Source organism: Elgaria multicarinata, chromosome 1 (assembly GCF_023053635.1).
Source record: "Elgaria multicarinata webbii isolate HBS135686 ecotype San Diego chromosome 1, rElgMul1.1.pri, whole genome shotgun sequence".
Lineage (NCBI taxonomy): Eukaryota > Metazoa > Chordata > Lepidosauria > Squamata > Anguidae > Elgaria > Elgaria multicarinata.
Window position 1 is genome coordinate 122,143,247 of NC_086171.1, and position 18,202 is coordinate 122,161,448.

At 40.3% G+C, this 18,202-nt stretch overlaps 1 protein-coding gene across 3 annotated transcripts in view; it reads left to right on the forward strand.

Moving 5' to 3' along the window:
* Positions 1-18,202, forward strand: part of FNBP1L (formin binding protein 1 like) — a 75,846-nt gene that overhangs the window by 20,178 nt on the left and 37,466 nt on the right. For all 3 annotated transcript variants that reach the window (XM_063135921.1, XM_063135901.1, XM_063135912.1), the window contains exon 2: positions 8,997-9,112. In XM_063135921.1, the coding sequence (XP_062991991.1) occupies positions 8,997-9,112 (116 nt within the window). The remainder of the gene's footprint in view (positions 1-8,996; positions 9,113-18,202) is intronic.

The window sequence follows — 18,202 nt, forward strand, 5'->3', positions numbered from 1 at the left end:
TATTGATTTCCTCTGCAATTTGGTTTGTATAAATGATTATGCTTTAGGGCACAATCCTATGTGGATAGTTGGCAACTTCCGAAGTCGGAGGCTGACAGCTATCTAATGCAGGGTGGGAGGGCTGCAGAGGCAATCTTGTCTCTGCCTTCCAGCCATCCTGCATTGCTGCTAGATGGCTGATTTTGCTCATCTAGCACCAGCGTCTTGGAGGAGGAGGAAAGGAGGCTGGGGCAGCCATAGGAAATGACATACTGCGTCCAACCTGGTTTCCTCCTCTCCCTGTCCCTAGGAACGCCCCCTTTTTGCTGTCTCTGCACTCTATTTTCTGAGTATTGAGATGTAACCGGGGCAGTTCTTTCTCTGCCGGCTATGAGGGGGAGAGGGTCAGGGCAGGGAGCGCAGTTTCCTGGCTCTAAGGTCAGAGCCCTTTCTCCAACCTTGGATCCAGTAAACCAAACAATACTGTGGTCCCCCAGATGCTGTCTGGGTGCATAGGTTTGCTCTCTTATTTGCTTATATACATATCTTTGAATGCTTATAAATTTTACTCTGTTCATACAATATATATTGGTAAATTGCAATTCTGTAAGGTTCGTTGCACCTAGTGTGTTTCTTTCATACCACGAGAACAGAAGGATGCTTAGGGAAAAGTAGAGGAGTCCTGGGCTTACTATGTTGTTTATATGGGAGCAGAGAGAAGTGGAGCTCTGCAAGTATGTGAGTTGCATTTCGAATTCCTTGGCCCAGCTGTTGCTAACTGTTTGGCTGATATTCAAAAATATATTGGTTATCAAGGATGTATTTCTGATTTTCAGGACCTTACATTAGTATTTCAAACATTTGCATTAAAATGTTTGTGATTTATTAGAAACTGTTTTGTTATCACTTTGCCCCTTTAATATCTGTGACTATTCAAATAGCTCAGAAATCAGTATTCATCCTGATTACAGTATTGTTCCTGGTATGTCTTCTTTACCGCTTAGCTTAAACAAAACTTGAAACTTACATAACAGGGTCTAAAACCTGTTTGTATGCTTTTTCACTACAGCAGCTGATTCAGAGGGTGTTTTCTTCTCCTTCATGACACTGGTAATAAGATGGTTAGTCTATATAAATAGGATATAAATTTGTTCCATAATACGCATTAAAGATAATTACGACTTTCAATTTTACCCTATTATTGGTTAAATTTGCCTGTTTAGAAATTGGATCCCAGGATTTTGCCCGGAAGTAAGATTGGGAGTGGACCTCAGTCTTGTACACTCCCTTTTCCACTACTCTTGCTCTCTGTGGAAAGAAATTACAGGTCAGCTAGAATATCTTGTGCTTTATTGGAATGTTACTTACTTTTCTCTGCACCCTCAAATAGAGGGAGCACACAAAAGGTCCATTTCTCACCCTGGTTAGCCAAGTTATGTTTGAACAAATCATAAGAACAAGTGCCATTAGGAAATAAATCCAAGCCTCCATTAACTATAGGTCAAAATAATCTCAAATGTAATATAAAGGGCCAGTTTGCACATAACAACAAATTGTGGGTCGTTCCCATGATGTGTCTGTAGTAGAGTTGTGAAGGCCTGGGAAAATTCTGGGGGAAACTGGTTTTTCCAGTTTTTTCGTTGACTGTTGTTTTTCCAAAAAGTTTGAAAAATTGAAAAGCTTTGGATTATAAAATACTTTCCTGTAGAATTTAAGACAAAATATTTATATATTATTACCCAGCTTTACTCACCCTAAAATGATTTCTAAAAACAATTTCGTAAGGATATTTTTATAGAAAGACTAGAGATGTAAAATGTCTGGAAATAATGAAGCCATGGGCGAAAATGTTTTTTTCCCCTTTTTTAATGTTCTCTGCTAAATTCCCAGCATAGTTATTTCTTTCAATTTAACTGAGTTAAACAACTCAAAAGTTAACCTGTTTTTTGTTCTTCGGTTTACTCTAAACTGTGAGGAGTTTAATCCCTAAACAGCGAGGAGCGCACGGGAGGCAGCTTGCTTGCCTGCTCCCGCTCGTACCCACAATTTGTCATTATGGGCATGTCTAGACCTCCTGGCTTTCTGGGAGGGAGGGGGAGGATCTCACAATATGCTAATCGTGAGATCCTCCCCCTCAGTTCACACGCGGTGCGCAATGTCCTGGGAGAAAGGAGGATGTTGTGCCCGCCATTTTGTTTGTTTTTACTGAAAATGAGCGCATGAGCGCTCCATCAAAAAGTGAGTGGGTTGTGTTTTTTTTTTAAAAAAATCCTGCTCACCCCACCCCACCCGCTGATGGGCATGGAGCTCCTGAAGAGCTCTGTACCCAGTTCCCGGCTCCTCATGTTTACTCACGAGGAGCCAGGACAAACTGGGACAGCTGCCCACACCTCCCGTGGTCTCAGGATCATCCCAGGACCATGGGAAAAAATGGGAAAAAAGTGTAGGGCAATAACCCGGGGAAATGTAGGGATCTTCCCTCCCTGCTCCCGAGATCCCCTGTGCGTCATGTGGACGCCCAGGGATGATCCCTGGACAATCCTTGGGATATCACCCCATGTAGATATGCCCTATGTGTTAACTGGGTCAAAAGGTAGAACTTCATTGTCAGCAGAGTCTGCAGTACTGATATGGATCATTTAGCAAGTTTCTCATTTAACGATATCAGAAGTTACTCAGAGCACCTTTTCCTCTGGATATATCCTCTGATACAATTCCTCTGAGTAATTTACATTCTTCAACATGATGCATGTGCGTGTGCATGGTGGGGAACCTGACTCCAAGAATTTTATCCCTGAGCCATATAACTTACAGAGCAATTGCATGGCACCCTAGATAGTGTGGCTCCCCTCCTCCACAGCTGCAGACAGAGCTACAGAGGAGATCTGAGTGTGGCTCCCCAGCTCCCATTGACCTTGTAGAAAGGAAAGGGATGGAGGCATGCTGGTAAGTGGGGAGGGTGAGGGTTGTGGATCCCTCACCCCTAGCCCTGCCTTCAGTAGGGGAATTCCACTAGAAGGGCTCAGGGGGCCCATCTAGTGGGAAATATTCTAAAGAACGATAGACAGGTGATGGAAGCAGCCCAGCAGGGGATAGGATTCTCAGAAGCCTCCAACATTGTAGAATTCTGTCTAATTAATGTATTTATATTTATATACCCTTAAATATAATAAAATCTCTAAGCTGTCTAGTGGGTAACAATCAGGTAGGATTGCACCTTTACATGATTTTCTGTAGGGAGAGCTATCCACTGACCACAGTGAAGGATACTATGGAATAGTTGTCAGGAAACTATTAAAAGTCATGGCTTGGGCTCCAAATTGTCTGATTTAAGAGTGCTTTCAAAAGACAACGTTCTGGTAAGAGTTTGTGTATCTTGTATGACACACCTGAACATATCATGTAAGAAAAATAGCAGCTAATCCCATGCCCTTCCCCACTGAAAAGTCTCTGAAAAAGGGCGCACACACACACACACACACACACACTACAGGACCAGTCTTCAGCATAGTTGACCTGTTTTTCAGTAGCACAGTTGTTTCCTAGTAACGATGGCAAATGCTGGCAAAGCTTTGGTTCAGGTCTTCTGTGAACTAAGTAGTGTTATGCGGTCAGTCGGCAGATTCTGGAAGAAAACCAATGTGAATTCAGCTGGCTTCCTTACGTGAGTGCTTAACATGACAGATATTTGTTTACAGGGTGCATGTTTAAGCAGGCAGACCTGGAGGGAATAAGTTGAATAGATGATCTTATATCACTATCTGAACTTTGAGAAGACTGCATGACACTGCTGTTTACACTAGTAAACTTCTGGATGTTCCCAGCAATTGGTGTGTGCACAGAGAGAGTGACACACAGCCCAATGAGGTATCAGTGTTTGTGTCTTAGATATAGAAAATTATGCTTGAGTCATGCCAGCTAGTTCAGCATTAAACTTTGTATTGTGTGGCTAAATAAGTTGTGCTTTGGCAAGTATTGGGTATTGTGTTATTTATAAATTGTAACTACTCTAGAGAAGTTTTAGAGAAGTTTATGCACTCTCCTTCCCAACCGGAATGTCATATTTGATGGAATATTGCTATTGCTATGTGTGTTTTCTTGTACTTATTTCTACTGTTCGTAATTTGATTTTTGTTTTGTTAAATTCACAATAAATAATAGTAATAATAATAACAGTCCTAGTGGGCTTTGCTTTTGCATGTTATTTGGTTTTGTTGTGGTAACAACAGTAATGAGATTAGTGCAGTACACACTTATTTCCTGCATGGTGGAACATGTAAGGTACCACAATCTTCTATCTTAGGAGTGGGGAATTTGTGGCCCTCCATATTTATTGACTCCCAATGCCCATCAGCCCCTGCCAGCATAGCCAGTAGTCAGGGATGATAGAATTTGTATTCGAACAACATCTGTAGGGTCTAAGGTTCTCCATGCCTGTTCTAATCAATAGTAATCATTGATACCAATTCTAAAATACATTCTTAAATACCAGTATCCCAGCCCTAATATACATATATGTACACACAAGCCAGTCTAATCTCTCTAATTGCAAGGAATCATGGAGTTTATTTTGGATAAAATGTAGTAATAATTCAAACAAATGACTAGTTATCATTTATTCCATCTGGTGATGAAATGATAGCTTAAGAGCTATCTGAAGAATAGTGCTGGGTAGATTTACCTCTGCTTTGCTGCTGAGTGAGCCTGGTGACTTGAATATGTCCTTAGCTAGCACTTTTAGCGTAAAGTCTAAGAACATAGGAAGAACAGGCCTGCTGGATCAGTCCAAAGGCCTATCTAGTCCAGTATCCTGTTTCCTACAGTGGCCAACAGGATGCCAATTAGAAGCCCACAAGCACCACAGGAGGGCAATAACCTTCATCCACTGTTGTTCCTCAGTACCTGGTATTTAGGCCTTAGCTAGACCTAAAGTTTATCCTGGGATTGTCCTGGGGTCATCCCTGTTCATGTAAATGACACACAGGGGATCCTGGGAGCAGGCAGGGATGACCCTGGGACGATCCCAGGATAAACCTTAGGCCTAGCTAAGGCCTTAGAGGTAAAGTCGGAGTTGTTAGAGAGAGTGACATGGGTATGCAATATCACTGCATTCTTCAAGTTTGCCTTTGTGATCCAGCGATAGGGAATTAATTGCTTCCATTGTCTGTTTGTTTCTATTTACCAGCAGCGATATTGGGGGGAAATCTAAAGCTGGGTATTTAAAAATGGTACTTGACTGGTGTTTCAGAATGCTAGCAGTCTTGGCAGTATGTCAGATGAGTGGAGTAAGAACTCCAAACTAGGACAGCAAAGGTATTGTATTTACTGTTACTGCAGGAAGTCATTCCTAATGTCTCTTGTCCTTGGTTCAGTTCCAGAGCAACTTATTTGAATTTCATTGGATGAAAGGCAAATATATAATAAGAGCAGTTGGAAAAAGCAGAACAAAATGAAGACCATTAAGGTGTTTGATCAAGCAGCATTAAGTCTGTTCTTCCCCTCCCCCTCAGCTGCCCACCACCCCAATACATAGCTTGCCTTCACTACTCTCTAGCCCATTTAAAATCCATATATGATATACTGGAATTGTATTACACAGCAAGGGCAGCATTTGACCCAGGAATGAATGGTGCTGTAACAAAAGTATGGCCAAATTTCAAACTAGGTTTTCACTTATGTTGGGTAATGCAGATATATCAAGTCCCAGTGTGTTCAAGGCTAGGGATTTATGGAGATGTCTCCCTTGGCAAAGTAAGCTCCTAAACTACTTCACTGTTTGCAAAGAACAAGTTGTTGGGTTTCTTCCCATTCTACCTCACTTCATGCTAGAAATACTTAATATTACTGCAGTGTAGAACACCAGTGTGCTTGACTTGGACTTTATGTATCCAGTACTCACGTATATCAATGTTGTATCTTCATATTTCTTCTCAGTGAGGCAGTATCTATCTATATAGTGTGTTGAAATGAGTTGAGCAATTATAATCATGTGGTTGAGATTAATTAAGGTATAATACTGGGTCAGTATTGCCATGTATGTTGGTTATGATGGAGAGACTAACCATAGCAACCTGAAAGCCATAATTATTTGTAAGGCTAAAACTAGGCTTCCCTTTGTTGTTGCATATCTCTTCACCCTCTACCATTACCGTTACTTTTGATGTGTCTTATGTTGTAATCTTTAAATGTAATCTAATATAAAATGGCTTGAATGGCAGTCTGACACTCTGGGTTCTGACATCATGATAACACATGGTTGCTTAATTAAGCCATTGTGGGTTATCGTGTCATCTGGTGGAAGTATTTTATCACACTATGGCTTATTTGGCTACAATAACTCACTCTGATAACAGTCTGCATCATGGGTTATCATGTCATCTGGTGGTAACTGTGGCTTTTTTTGGCCGGTTAGAGAGCTGTGCAACAAGAATGCTCAAAACCGCTGCCACTCTGCTTTTTGCTGGCTGTCAGTGTCAGGGTGCAGGGTTTTGATGGTGCCTCCTGAGTAGTGGAGGCTGTGTATGTAGCTTTGTCCTGATCCTGCAAACCTCCAAGGTTTTCTAGCCATTTTCCTCTTTTTGGTGCGCTTGGGATTTTCCATCCTTGGTAAGTGATCACGCAGGGCTTTAATGGTGGATCAGGTGCCTCCTGACTGGGGGAGGCTGTATATGAAGTTTTGTCCCAATCCTGCAAACCTCCAGCACTTCAGAGGTGAAACAATACCACTGCTGAGTTGGGATTGCTGCAGCAGGACAGGGGGCAGGAGGGGTTGAGTCAAATTACACGAAGTAGCTTAATAAGCTACTCACAGTAGCTTATTAGCCCACTTGTGAGGCAAGGGATGTGGGTTATTTAAAAAATAAGCTACTCTGAGTAGGTTATTAACTCAACATGGGCTATCGTGACCGCCAAATGGGCCCCCTGTGTGTGATTAGAATATTAAATAGTTATTAGTTTTGTTGAACGTTACAGCTGAAGTTGCAATGAAGCAGCATCTTAAAGATGAGAAATCCCAAGGTTCTTTGACCCTGAAACATTCACTTCAAGTATGGTTGCACTTAGAACTGATAGTACTAAATTTGTGTTAAACCTCTGACTCGGAAGCCTGTTATTGCTCATGTACAGTTCACCTGTATCTTCTGAGCTTTCAAGGATTGAGGTTTCCCTTTGTCTCATCTTTCCCTTCTCCCTTGGCCAGATTGTAGCTATCGGACTTTAATGTACTTCTGGTGTACTGATCTTCTCTCACTTATCTCCATAACAGTGTGATGTACTTAAGACTGAAATAATTTTGGGACACACTTGGGCTAGGAGAGGAGCATGAGGAAGAAAAGGGGACATGGTTCCATGAATGTGAGGAGAAAGGGCCACATCTGCCGCAAACGTAGGGTCCTAATCAAGAGGAAGAAAGTTGGGGTGGCACGAAGCTGATGGATGCCTTAACAACCTGCGAGCACCCCACTACCACTGCCAAGGAGTCCAGTTCAGGCTTTGCCTGAGTTCAGAAGTTTTATATAATACAGATAATGTATTGACTTATGTAGTGTAGAGAAAGATTTAGAAGCATAATATGCTCTCTGTGTTTGGAAACAGCTTCATAAAGGAAATAACTATTTACAGAGCAATCCAATACAAAACTCTCAGGAGATATGCCACTTTTACACCAAGCAAAATGGCTGTTGTATCCTGTGTGTGCTCAGCCCAGGAAGAAAATCCAAAAATGGGGCATCTGTTTTACACTCCATTCCTGTCCCAGCCTCATGTTCATAAATTTTCTGGAGTCAGTGTAAATGTGTTTCTACACTTTGAGGACCACTCGGAGAAGGTAGGAGAGATGGCTTCATGACTGGCAAAGAGCCAACCAATTAGTGGTTGGCTGGTAACTTTGTGGCTGAAAGAAGGGCTAGCCAATCGATGCTATGCAAATCCAGCTTCTAGGGAAGGGGGTAGTGCTCTTATTGGAAAAAGTCCCCCTCCCCTGCCGCCACTTAATCCTTGACCTGACTTGAAGAAGATGGTATGTTTGTTGCACTTATTGTGTGACTGGGTTTCCAAAGCAAGATCACTAATGAATTACATATGTAGTGAATTGTCTGAATAGCCAGGAAAGCTATATTAGGGTTTTTGGTCAGTATAGCTCACTGAAGTATCAGCTGCCTGCAATTGCATTGAAAAAGGCAAATTCCGTATTGAGATTATCAGGGAAAGGAATCAAAATGAAATGGTCACTGATATCATGCCCTTAAATCTAAATTGTTGTGTGTGGGTCCAGTAGGAATACTGTGTATAGGTCTGATTGCCCTGTTTAGCTTTCTGATTACCAGATCAAACTGATTGCTCCTAAGGAAGGAAATTTTGTTTTCCAAAATGCGTCGGGTTTGAATAAATTGTTGCACTTTTGAGAACAAATTCTCCCCTGCTTATTTTTTGCATTCAGCACATTTCCCTCCTCTAGTAGTAGATTCAGGACAGTACTTGTTCTATTAACCTCTCAAACTTGCAAGATGAGGTGATGATCTGGCTTAGATGGTTTTCAAGCAGGGTTCGACAAATTATAGAGGAAAAGACTATTAGCCATGATAGCTAAATGGAATTTCCATGTTAAAATGGAGTGGGCGTCTGTCTGAATACCAGGTTTTGTTTTTTGAGAGGGCAAACAGCAAGGTAGAACTTCTGCCATAATGCTTTGCTTGTGGAGTTCCTGAAGGCATCTAGCTGGAGCGTATTACAAATACAAGCCTGGGCTAAATAGACCCTTGATCTGATTCAGTGAAGCTGATCTGATTGTGTCTTTTTTAAAAAAACCTACTGTGTTAATGAAATCCTTATTATTATTGCACATGTTTTTGTGCAATGACTTATGTTTGTTTTTTCATCACTAAATTTAGAGATGACAAGAACATGAAATATCTCGTAAGAATTAATTGTGTGTCTTTGGTGGTGTGTGTGTGTCATGTTACTGAATTTGATATTTTTTTTCCTGGTTTAACGGAGTGTTTTCTGCTTTGTTTTTACAGGATCAGTTTGATAATTTAGACAAGCACACACAGTGGGGCATTGACTTCCTGGAAAAATATGCAAAATTTGTTAAAGAAAGGATAGAGATCGAACAGAATTATGCAAAGCAACTGAGGTAAGTTATTTTTAAAGTTCTATCTTACTCTTCAAATTATGTCCTTGCAGTTCAGTCTTAATTATTTTTTTAATTAAAAGTAGTTCTCATAGATCACACTGGAACTAAGTGTGCAAAGATTGCAGTTTTGAAATAGCAAACATATTTGATCCATTTAGCTAAAATCAGTTTTGTTTTTCTATCCAAATGGTTACTACTTATGACAGATACACACTGTTAACCTAATTTTATACCCCTCCTTTAGCTGTTTTGGCACTAGCAGAGGCATGTTCATGGTTCAGGACATGCAATCAGAGCTTGCGCCACTAGTAACATAACATACTATGCAAAGTAAGCTGGTCAGAGCTGGACTGTTTTGATCCATATGCATCCAAAACAGTAGTTCTTCAACTTCGTACTAAGGACTGGTGCTGTTGGTCACTTGTTCTTTGTGGATCACTACACTTTCTTGGCTCCTATGTGGAAGGATGCTTGAAAAACATCTGCATTGAAATTCAACTACTCCCCTTTTTTCCTTCTGTGGGTGCAAAGCTATATGTGGGCAAAGAGGAGAACCATACTCTCAGCCAGAGTTCCTTTGTTGTATCCACTGCAGTTGCTTGCATTGCTAAAGAGGCAAGTTGCTTTTTGTGCCTTTTTAACATGTGGTGGAAACATCAAAGAACTTTCTAGCTCCTTGTTATTTTCCTTTACTACTTTCACTGGCAGTTGAAGGAGCTGGTGTTTTCTTGGCCACAGTTGAAAAGCAAGGGGAAATCCTATTGCTACAATTTTCTAGCCAGAGCAAGACTCTACATGTATCAGGACCTGTTCCCTGGGCTTTGGAGAAGCTGTAAGATCTAGCAATAACTCCACTTTGAAAGAGCTCCTTGTGCAGCACTAATACATGTCATATCAGGATCCCCCTCTGTAACGTGGTTTGCACGTAACAGCAACTCATGGGCTGTTAAAATCATGGGTAGTCAGGATTATTTGGGAACAAGCAAGCATGCTGCCTATCAACTGCTGGCCTGTTTCCACTTTGCTAAACAACCCAGAAATGCCCCATTCCTGGGTTGTACTCTGTGACATCTGAACCCAGCACTCTGGGTTGTTGAGGGAGAAACAACACAGAATTTTAGCCCAACCACAAACCATGGGTTAAAACTCTGGGTTGTTTCTCCCTCTGCAGTCCAGAGTGCTGGGTTTGGATGACATGGAGCACAGGCTAGTTCCTGGGTTGCATAGCAAAGTAGCAACAAAGTGGCAGCGATGCAGCGGTTGGGAAGTAGCATCAGTGCATGCTCCTCTGCGGTCCCAACTATACATGGTTTTAATATACATGGGTTTGCATTACATACAAACTAGGTCTCTGTGTCAAAATAGTATAGTAGTGCTGATGCCTGCTTTTATGCAGAGATTCATAGCAAATGAACAGGAAACTCCTTAAGCTGGTGCTGGGAGGCTCAACCCTTTAATCTACACAGCAGAACATAGGATGAAACTCTGTTACTATCCATAGATTTCCTTCTAGAGAGTGTGATTTTTGCCTGAGTCTTCGAAACTAATTGCATTAAGAGCAGTAAATCTTTTTCCCCTATCATGAGTTTGGCTTTAAATAATTAATTCAGAACATCATCGTGTTCTGCTTTCTTTTTTTAAGCAACAAATTTAGCAAATGAAGCTTCAAGACTTGTTCTGACACCAGCATAGTTCATATCTCTGCAGTCATCAGAATTGCAGGAGCAAAATGTAGGAATTTGTAAAGCATGTAGAATGCACCACTACTCCTTCAGCTTCATAAACTATATTTGGGGTTTGATTTGTGTAAATGTCTGTTTATTCAAGGAAATGAAAGTATGTTTATAGATATATTTAAGCTTCATTTCTCAGGAATACTATAAACAAGTTTCTTTTTTGTGTTTGGAAAACTTAACAGGATGTGGCATTGTTTTAAGTGTGCGAGTCTGTGTGTGCCTTAAACTTAACGTATTGGTGCTAATAAATTTTCTATATATGCATTTTAAAAACATTTATCAAAATTGAGCTTTCAGCAAACTTAGATACGTGTTTCGAAAAATTGTATCTTGGGATGTGTGCTAAAATACTCTTACTTTCACTTCAACTTTGAATCAATAGCTAGTGGATGGAAAAAAAGAAAATCCCAAAATAAACTGATATTAAATATTTTAATCCAATCTTGATTTTCAGAAAGTGCTAGGTCTTGACTTGCAGGGGTAGCTGCATCTTCTTTTTGTACACTCAATTGTAAACAGGACTCGACCCATTGTTTTTGTGTGATTATCCCCACTAATCCTGGGTACTAATGGAGTGCATCAATTATCAGCTGTTGTTTATCATGAAGTTGCCAGTGTTGTTTTAAAGGGGGAAGTAGTTTGTTCTGTTTACTTCCTCTCCATCTGCAGCTAACTATTCTAAAGGTTAGCTCTCTTTGTTCTTATTATAAGCAAATGTTTTCTTCCACATTAGTACTCACGTTCTAGATGCAGCTTCATTAAGCTATGTGGCATACATGCTCATCTAGACAATTAGATGAGATTGTCTATAAGATAGCCATAAGGTAAAGATTTATGCATCTGCCTATTTTTCCCCAAAGTAAAGTTTAGCTTCCATATTGCAGATTTCCAACCAAGCACAATTTTGCTGTAATATGATATAGCAGGGTCTCTAGAGGGAATTACTTGATTTGGAAGCTGAAGGAAGTTATTTAAAATGTTTGATTATCTTCTGCAGTTGAAAACTATATATATAATTGTGCACAGCCAAATGAAGATTTAGTAACCTAAATTACTATATTTAGAAACTTGGCAAGATATCAGGGTACTCTAGTAGATTGTAAATTGGAAACAAATGGTCACCATGTGGACCCTTATTTCTCAAGTCTGTTTTTTAAAATTGAAATTGATAACATAGAACGTTGATTATCATCCAAATGTAGATGTGGCAGACTTTCCTTAAGCAACTGTACAGATGAACTCTAAGGAGATTCCATGTTGAAAATTCTACAACTCCATTGTTAATCTACAAAAGCTTTTGTTGGGTGTAGAATAGTTTTGTTTTATACTAAAGATACAAGGCACAATCCAGCCAAAGTTAAGCACTTTGAAGTTCCATTGATTTCAGTCAGAAAGTTTTAAAGCAAGTTCTTAAATCTTTTCCATTGAAGTCCAGTTTAAAGATTTCTGCCCAAGACCAGCATCCTTCAAGAAAAAATGCCTTCTGTTCTCGCGAATGCGGACGGGATGGGATGTGGAAGACTCTGTCCTGCTCATCACAGGAGCAGCTTGGATCCTTGCGCCCCCGCCCCCGATATCAATGGATGGATTTCTCCTGCAATTGGATGTTGAATGTCCAGCCACAGGAGGCACCCTTGCCTCTCGCCCCACGATTCATTTGGGGATCAGCTCAAGGAGATGGAAGGGGCTCCTTCTATCCCCTCGAGCCTATCTCCAGATGGATTGGGTTGGTGGGGTGGTGGTAGCAAGGGACATGCATGTCCCTGGGAACATGTTGGGTGCTATGATCGGTGCCCCCCTCACGATTCTGTCGGCAGGGGAAATAATAAATGGAGCCCGCCACACAACATGATAACCAACAGTTGTGAAGAAAAACAACTCTGTAAACCATTAGTTATCTCTGTTATTTTTTGGAAATAATAAACCGTGGCGTGTTTTTTGCCTGACAGATGACACAACAGTCATCGGTGGACTATTTAAGCAACGGTTGATTAAATAGTCCACCATTGACTAATGTGTCATCCGAAATGAGCCACTGTCTGAACAATAATAATTGTTTCCTAATGTTGCAGAACGGAGTTCCACGCAAATTTTGGATCTTTAGGTCTGGGAAACGAAATTTGGTAATAGATGAGATGATCAAGTACCTCTCTTGTTTTCAAAGAGATACCTTCTTTTTCTTTGCAGTTTTCAGAAATCTCCATAGAGAGTCAGAGAGCCACTTGTTACACCAGGGAGGGCCAAATTCTTGAGCCTGGGGACAGGTTTCTTTCTTTCCATCTTCTTACAGGATATGGATTCTCATTCCTTTCTCTCAGCATCTTATTCTGAGAAAGTCCATTCTCCCACTTTGCAAGGTGAAAATGGAAGCCAGGAAATTAAGTGGTGGTGCTGTGGAATCCCATAAGGAAATTGACTAATCCTGATGGCTATATGCTACCTCCAGTATCAAAGGCAGTATGCCTTTGTACAACAGTCGCTGGGGAACAGTTACTGGGGTGTTCTTTCACTCATATCCTACTTGAGGGTTTCTCACAGGCATCTGGCCACTGGGTGAACAGAATGTTAGGCAAGATAGATCCTTGGTCTGTTCCAGTATGGCTATTCTCATGTTTTGCCCCAGAATCTTTTCATTTCCTGAAGGGAGATGCACCTTTTGGATTCAAATGTGTGCATCTGTCTCATGCACTACTTTTAGCCAAAGTAATGCTCTTTGAGCAAAAGCTAAGGGACTGGTACAGTTTTGCCACAAAGCAGCACACAAGAGAATTGTGTGTGCCTGTTGGTTTTTTGTCTGTTCGGTTAACTTCAGGATTTTCTAGCTTTTGATATAGTATGGTAATACAAATGTGAAGTGTCCAACTTTAAAAATTGGATGAAACTAAGTTTTTTGCCTATTAATATTAATTATCCTCTACTGTTTTATAGCCTGAGTGGGTTATAAAACACGGGTGTTCAGTTGACTGTTTATCCCGTGGTCTTTGCTTGTAACTTTACCAGTGCTGTGAGTGCAGTGATGTGGGGAGCTAGTGTGTCTATAGCAGTTACCTTGAGGAGAGGTGTGCATTCTGGTTTTTCTCCCTTCCCCTTTATGTGGGGAATAAGGATGTGATAAAATTCATCCCACTGTGTGGCTGACTATTATAGATCTCTAGTTCTATGCATTATTTCAGCAACCCTGTGTTGTCTCTATCCAATGTTTGCTATTATTTTAAATTCAAATGACAGCAAATACCATCTCTGATCTGTAATCCCACTTACATGCAAATGCAGATAGAGACAGCTTGATTGATCTTATCTCTCTGCTTTTCAGTGATTCTTCTAGAATTTTATTGTATATATAGAGGCTTATTTTTAGGTATTTCAGCCTTTTTAGACATTTAGCATGGATATTACCATAATGCAAAGATGAGAGAAGCCAGATCAACTATCAGCACTGTAATTAGTTATCTTCAATTATATCCCTCCCCCATTACCAGTCCAAAGTATCAGAATATGTTTGCGTGTGTTCATGGTACGTAGTTTTCCTTTCTTATCTGTAACACACCAGAAAATCTCTTCAAAGGGCTCTTGTACAGTTGCTTAGTTACAGCACTGTTTCACCTCCTGAATAATAATGAGTTGGATTTTAAACATTCTCACTTTATTCAATGATCTGAACAGACATATAGACTAAATATAGATAATGTAACATAGAAAGGTAAGGTTTTAGATAGTTGGAGAGTGATGTATGCCTTCTTTTAAAAAAATATGAATAAAATAGGTGTATCTAGAACGACTGATCCTTGTCCACCTTTATATTTTAATGTATGTTTTGTACAAAATAAGCAATGAAGCACCTATTTTTTTTTGGTATAGCTGAGGCTCTGGCTAATGTATCATCAGGGGAGTGTCTTCTCAGCAGAGTTCTGCTCACAGGATTCTCTCACTGGCAGAAGACCATTTTTCCCAATTTCTCCCACCTGCTGGGAGCCACTTGCATCCCTTCCCAAATCTGCTCCAGAGTGTTGGAGAACCCTCTGAAACACTTGAGGGTGTCACAGGTTTCTTCAGAAAGGGTGGGAAATTGTGTCCTGCCTCTCTTCCTCCAGTGAAAGCTTCAGCAGACAGAAGGATCTCTTCTGTTCACGGATTGCTGCAAAGCCTCTACTTAACATGCTTCTAGTGGTGGACTTTTGCATATGATGTCCAGTGGTCGGCAACCTATGGCCTCCAGATGTGGTTGAATTGCAACTCCTATCAGCCATTGTCTAGGCTGGCTAGGGCCAATGAGAGTTGCAATCCAACAGCTTCTGGAAATTGCCTTCCCCCGTGCTAGGCTTAAGTGTTTTGTAGAAGTGGCATGGTAAGAAACTGTAAGTGTTATCAATAGCTTCAGTAGTTAATTAGTTGATAAATAAAACAAAACAGATAGATTGAAACAAGAATTGTCAGAGTGAAATGATTTTGCAATAATTGCAATAATTTTAATACTGATTATGTTTGGTAATATTGTTTATTGTAAAAAAATTCAAGATCAAAACTTTCTGAAATGTTGAGGGAAGCATGAAGTGAAAAGTGCATTGTCTTATCTAGCTGTATGCCTCTAGTATCTTGGGAAACTGGTGAGATAATGAATATCCAATTCTGCGGGTACATACTGCACAGTAGTTAGCATGTTGCTAAGGGTTACAAAAACATGCCCACCCTGAGCAAAGTCAGCATGTGAATGCTTTCAACTGGAGCTGCCAACCAACTAATAATTTTCAGCTGATTGGTCATTTGTCTTTTTGCCAATTATCAATGGTATTAAGGCCACAATTCTATATAGGTCAGAAGGAAAGGAAAAGAGTTCTCAGGATAAAAATACTTGTTTTCAAGAAACGCATTTCTGCCTGTTCTTTATTTTAAGGCCTTCATCAGGGGGTTGTTAGAGGATTGTGTCTGCAAAAATTCTGTCCTATTGAAGTCAGTGAAATTTATTTTTAAATAGGCGTGCATAGGATTGCACTATAAACTATCACTCCCTCTAAAAATGAACTCAAATGGTGAGTTTTAACAGGATTTGATCCAAAATGGTGTGGCTGAGAAACAAGAGGGAGGTATATGTATGCTCAGAAGAAGCCAAGGTTTGCAGAAGCACACACACACACACACACACACCATGCTCAGTAGCCACAGAATGTTAGTGGGCAGGGGTACAATGAATATTGTTGTGGTGAATGGAATGTAGTATCCCAGATGATATCATGGTGGCTGCCCTTAAACCTGAACAGGAACACTTTCGTTAGGTAGGATACACTGCAACATTTTGTTGCAGGTCCCATTTGTATTAATGAAACTTCAATACTGCCAAGACGCTTGTTCATGCACTGGTTATTTCTCGGTTGGACTACTGCAACCTTCTTCTCACTGGCCTTCCTTCTTCTCACATCAGTCCGTTGGTCTCGGTCCACCACTCTGCCGCTAAGATCATCTTCTTGGCTCGCCGCTCTGATCATGTTACTCCACTTCTGAAATCTCTTCATTGGCTTCCAATTCACTTCAGAATCCAATATAAACTTCTTCTGTTGACCGTCAAAGCTTTTCACAGTCTAGCTCCTTCCTATCTCTCCTCTCTCATCTCACACTATTGCCCCGCTCGTGCTCTTCGCTCCTCTGATGCCATGTTTCTCGCCTGCCCAAGGGTCTCTATTTCCCTTGCTCGGCTTCGTCCATTTTCTTCTGCTGCCCCTTACGCCTGGAACGCTCTTCCAGAACATCTGAGATCCACAAGTTCAATCGCAGCTTTTAAAGCTCAGCTAAAAACTTTTCTTTTTCCTAAAGCTTTTAAAACCTGATGTTGTTTGGACTCTATACTGTTAGTTTTACCCTACCCTGTGCCTGTTTACCCTACCCAGTGCCTGTTTGCATTCTCTTCCCCTCCTTATTGCTTTACTATGATTTTATTAGAATGTAAGCCTATGCGGCAGGATCTTGCTATTTACTGTTTTACTCTGTACAGCACCATGTACATTGATGGTGCTATATAAATAAATAATAATAATAATAACAGTACCTTTTGAGATACTAAAGGAAGTTGAAGTGCAAGAGAACTTAATAAATAAGAGCAACTACTTATAGCTAGGAAAGATTTTTAAAGATTTTTTCTTAGCTCCCAAATGGTGTGGTTTTCCCATTACAATAACATAAAACCAAAATAGCCTCAAGAAATAAACAACATGTAGACATACTGATTAAATTTGTTATCAACTGATTAAATTAAACCTACAGCCCTTGTTAGAACATTAAGGCGGGTAAAAGCTTCTTCTAAAAATTGAAAACTTGCTTTTGCAAGTAAAATGACAATTGCAAAATGCACCGGCCTTCACTGTATTTGTGTAAGGTTGCTTCTGTTTTGTATTTTCTGGAACTGATCTCAAAGGGTGGAATCCAATGTGCACCTTGTGTGGGTGACCCAAAGCTGCCAGCACTGTCAAGTGTGACCTGGACCACCCATGCAAGGCACACATTGGAAACTACCCAAAGAGTTTAAATGGACAGAAATATAGCCGCTCATATCACTGCCTACATTCGCACACAAAATTAAGCCAGGTTTCTGGCTTACTGTGAATGAGCTGCATGCTAGTGCTCATTTGCTTTTTCTTGGCTGCTCCCACTAACAAGTAACTAAACTGATCCTAACCAAAATGTGATTCATGAAAATGTAAGGTTGGAAAGGATCTTATGGGGCTTCTAGTGCCATCCTGCAACTGTAGGCTTTCTTACACTTGCCATAGCTGACTGAATTCCCCACAGGAGAAACCTATTTGTATAGAATATGCTTCTGTAAGGAAAAAGGGAAGTAAATCTTCCTCAATTCATTGCTGTGCATTTCACAACCCTTCTTTTTGAGTGTGACCTAAATAAAGCGATCACTTTGTATTTAATATACTAGTGTTCTAGAGTGTGCAAGCATGTATTTCTTGAAGACATGGACTGAGATCCCAGATCTCTGGAATAACAGACTAAACATTCATCAGCTTCCCCCATGGCCTCTAGCACATTCTATACAAAAGTTATATTAATTGTTTAAATAGGACATTCTTCCATGGTTGGCCTTTTGTGGGCGAAAATTCTTACTGTCATTGTTTCTTCCTAGTTTTGAATACTTCTTTATTTCTTCACTACTAATGTCTTCAGCTTTCTTTCACTACAGATCAAGTGTGAATGTCATAATGTTTAGATGTAATTTAACTTACATATCCAAGGAGGTATAGTAAGAGAGAATTTGACTTTAAGTTATGACAATAAACTCCAAGTAGCCCTAGGGATGACTGTACAGAAGTTTAATTCCATTTCCTTGATGTATTAGTTGGGGAACAAAATAGATCTC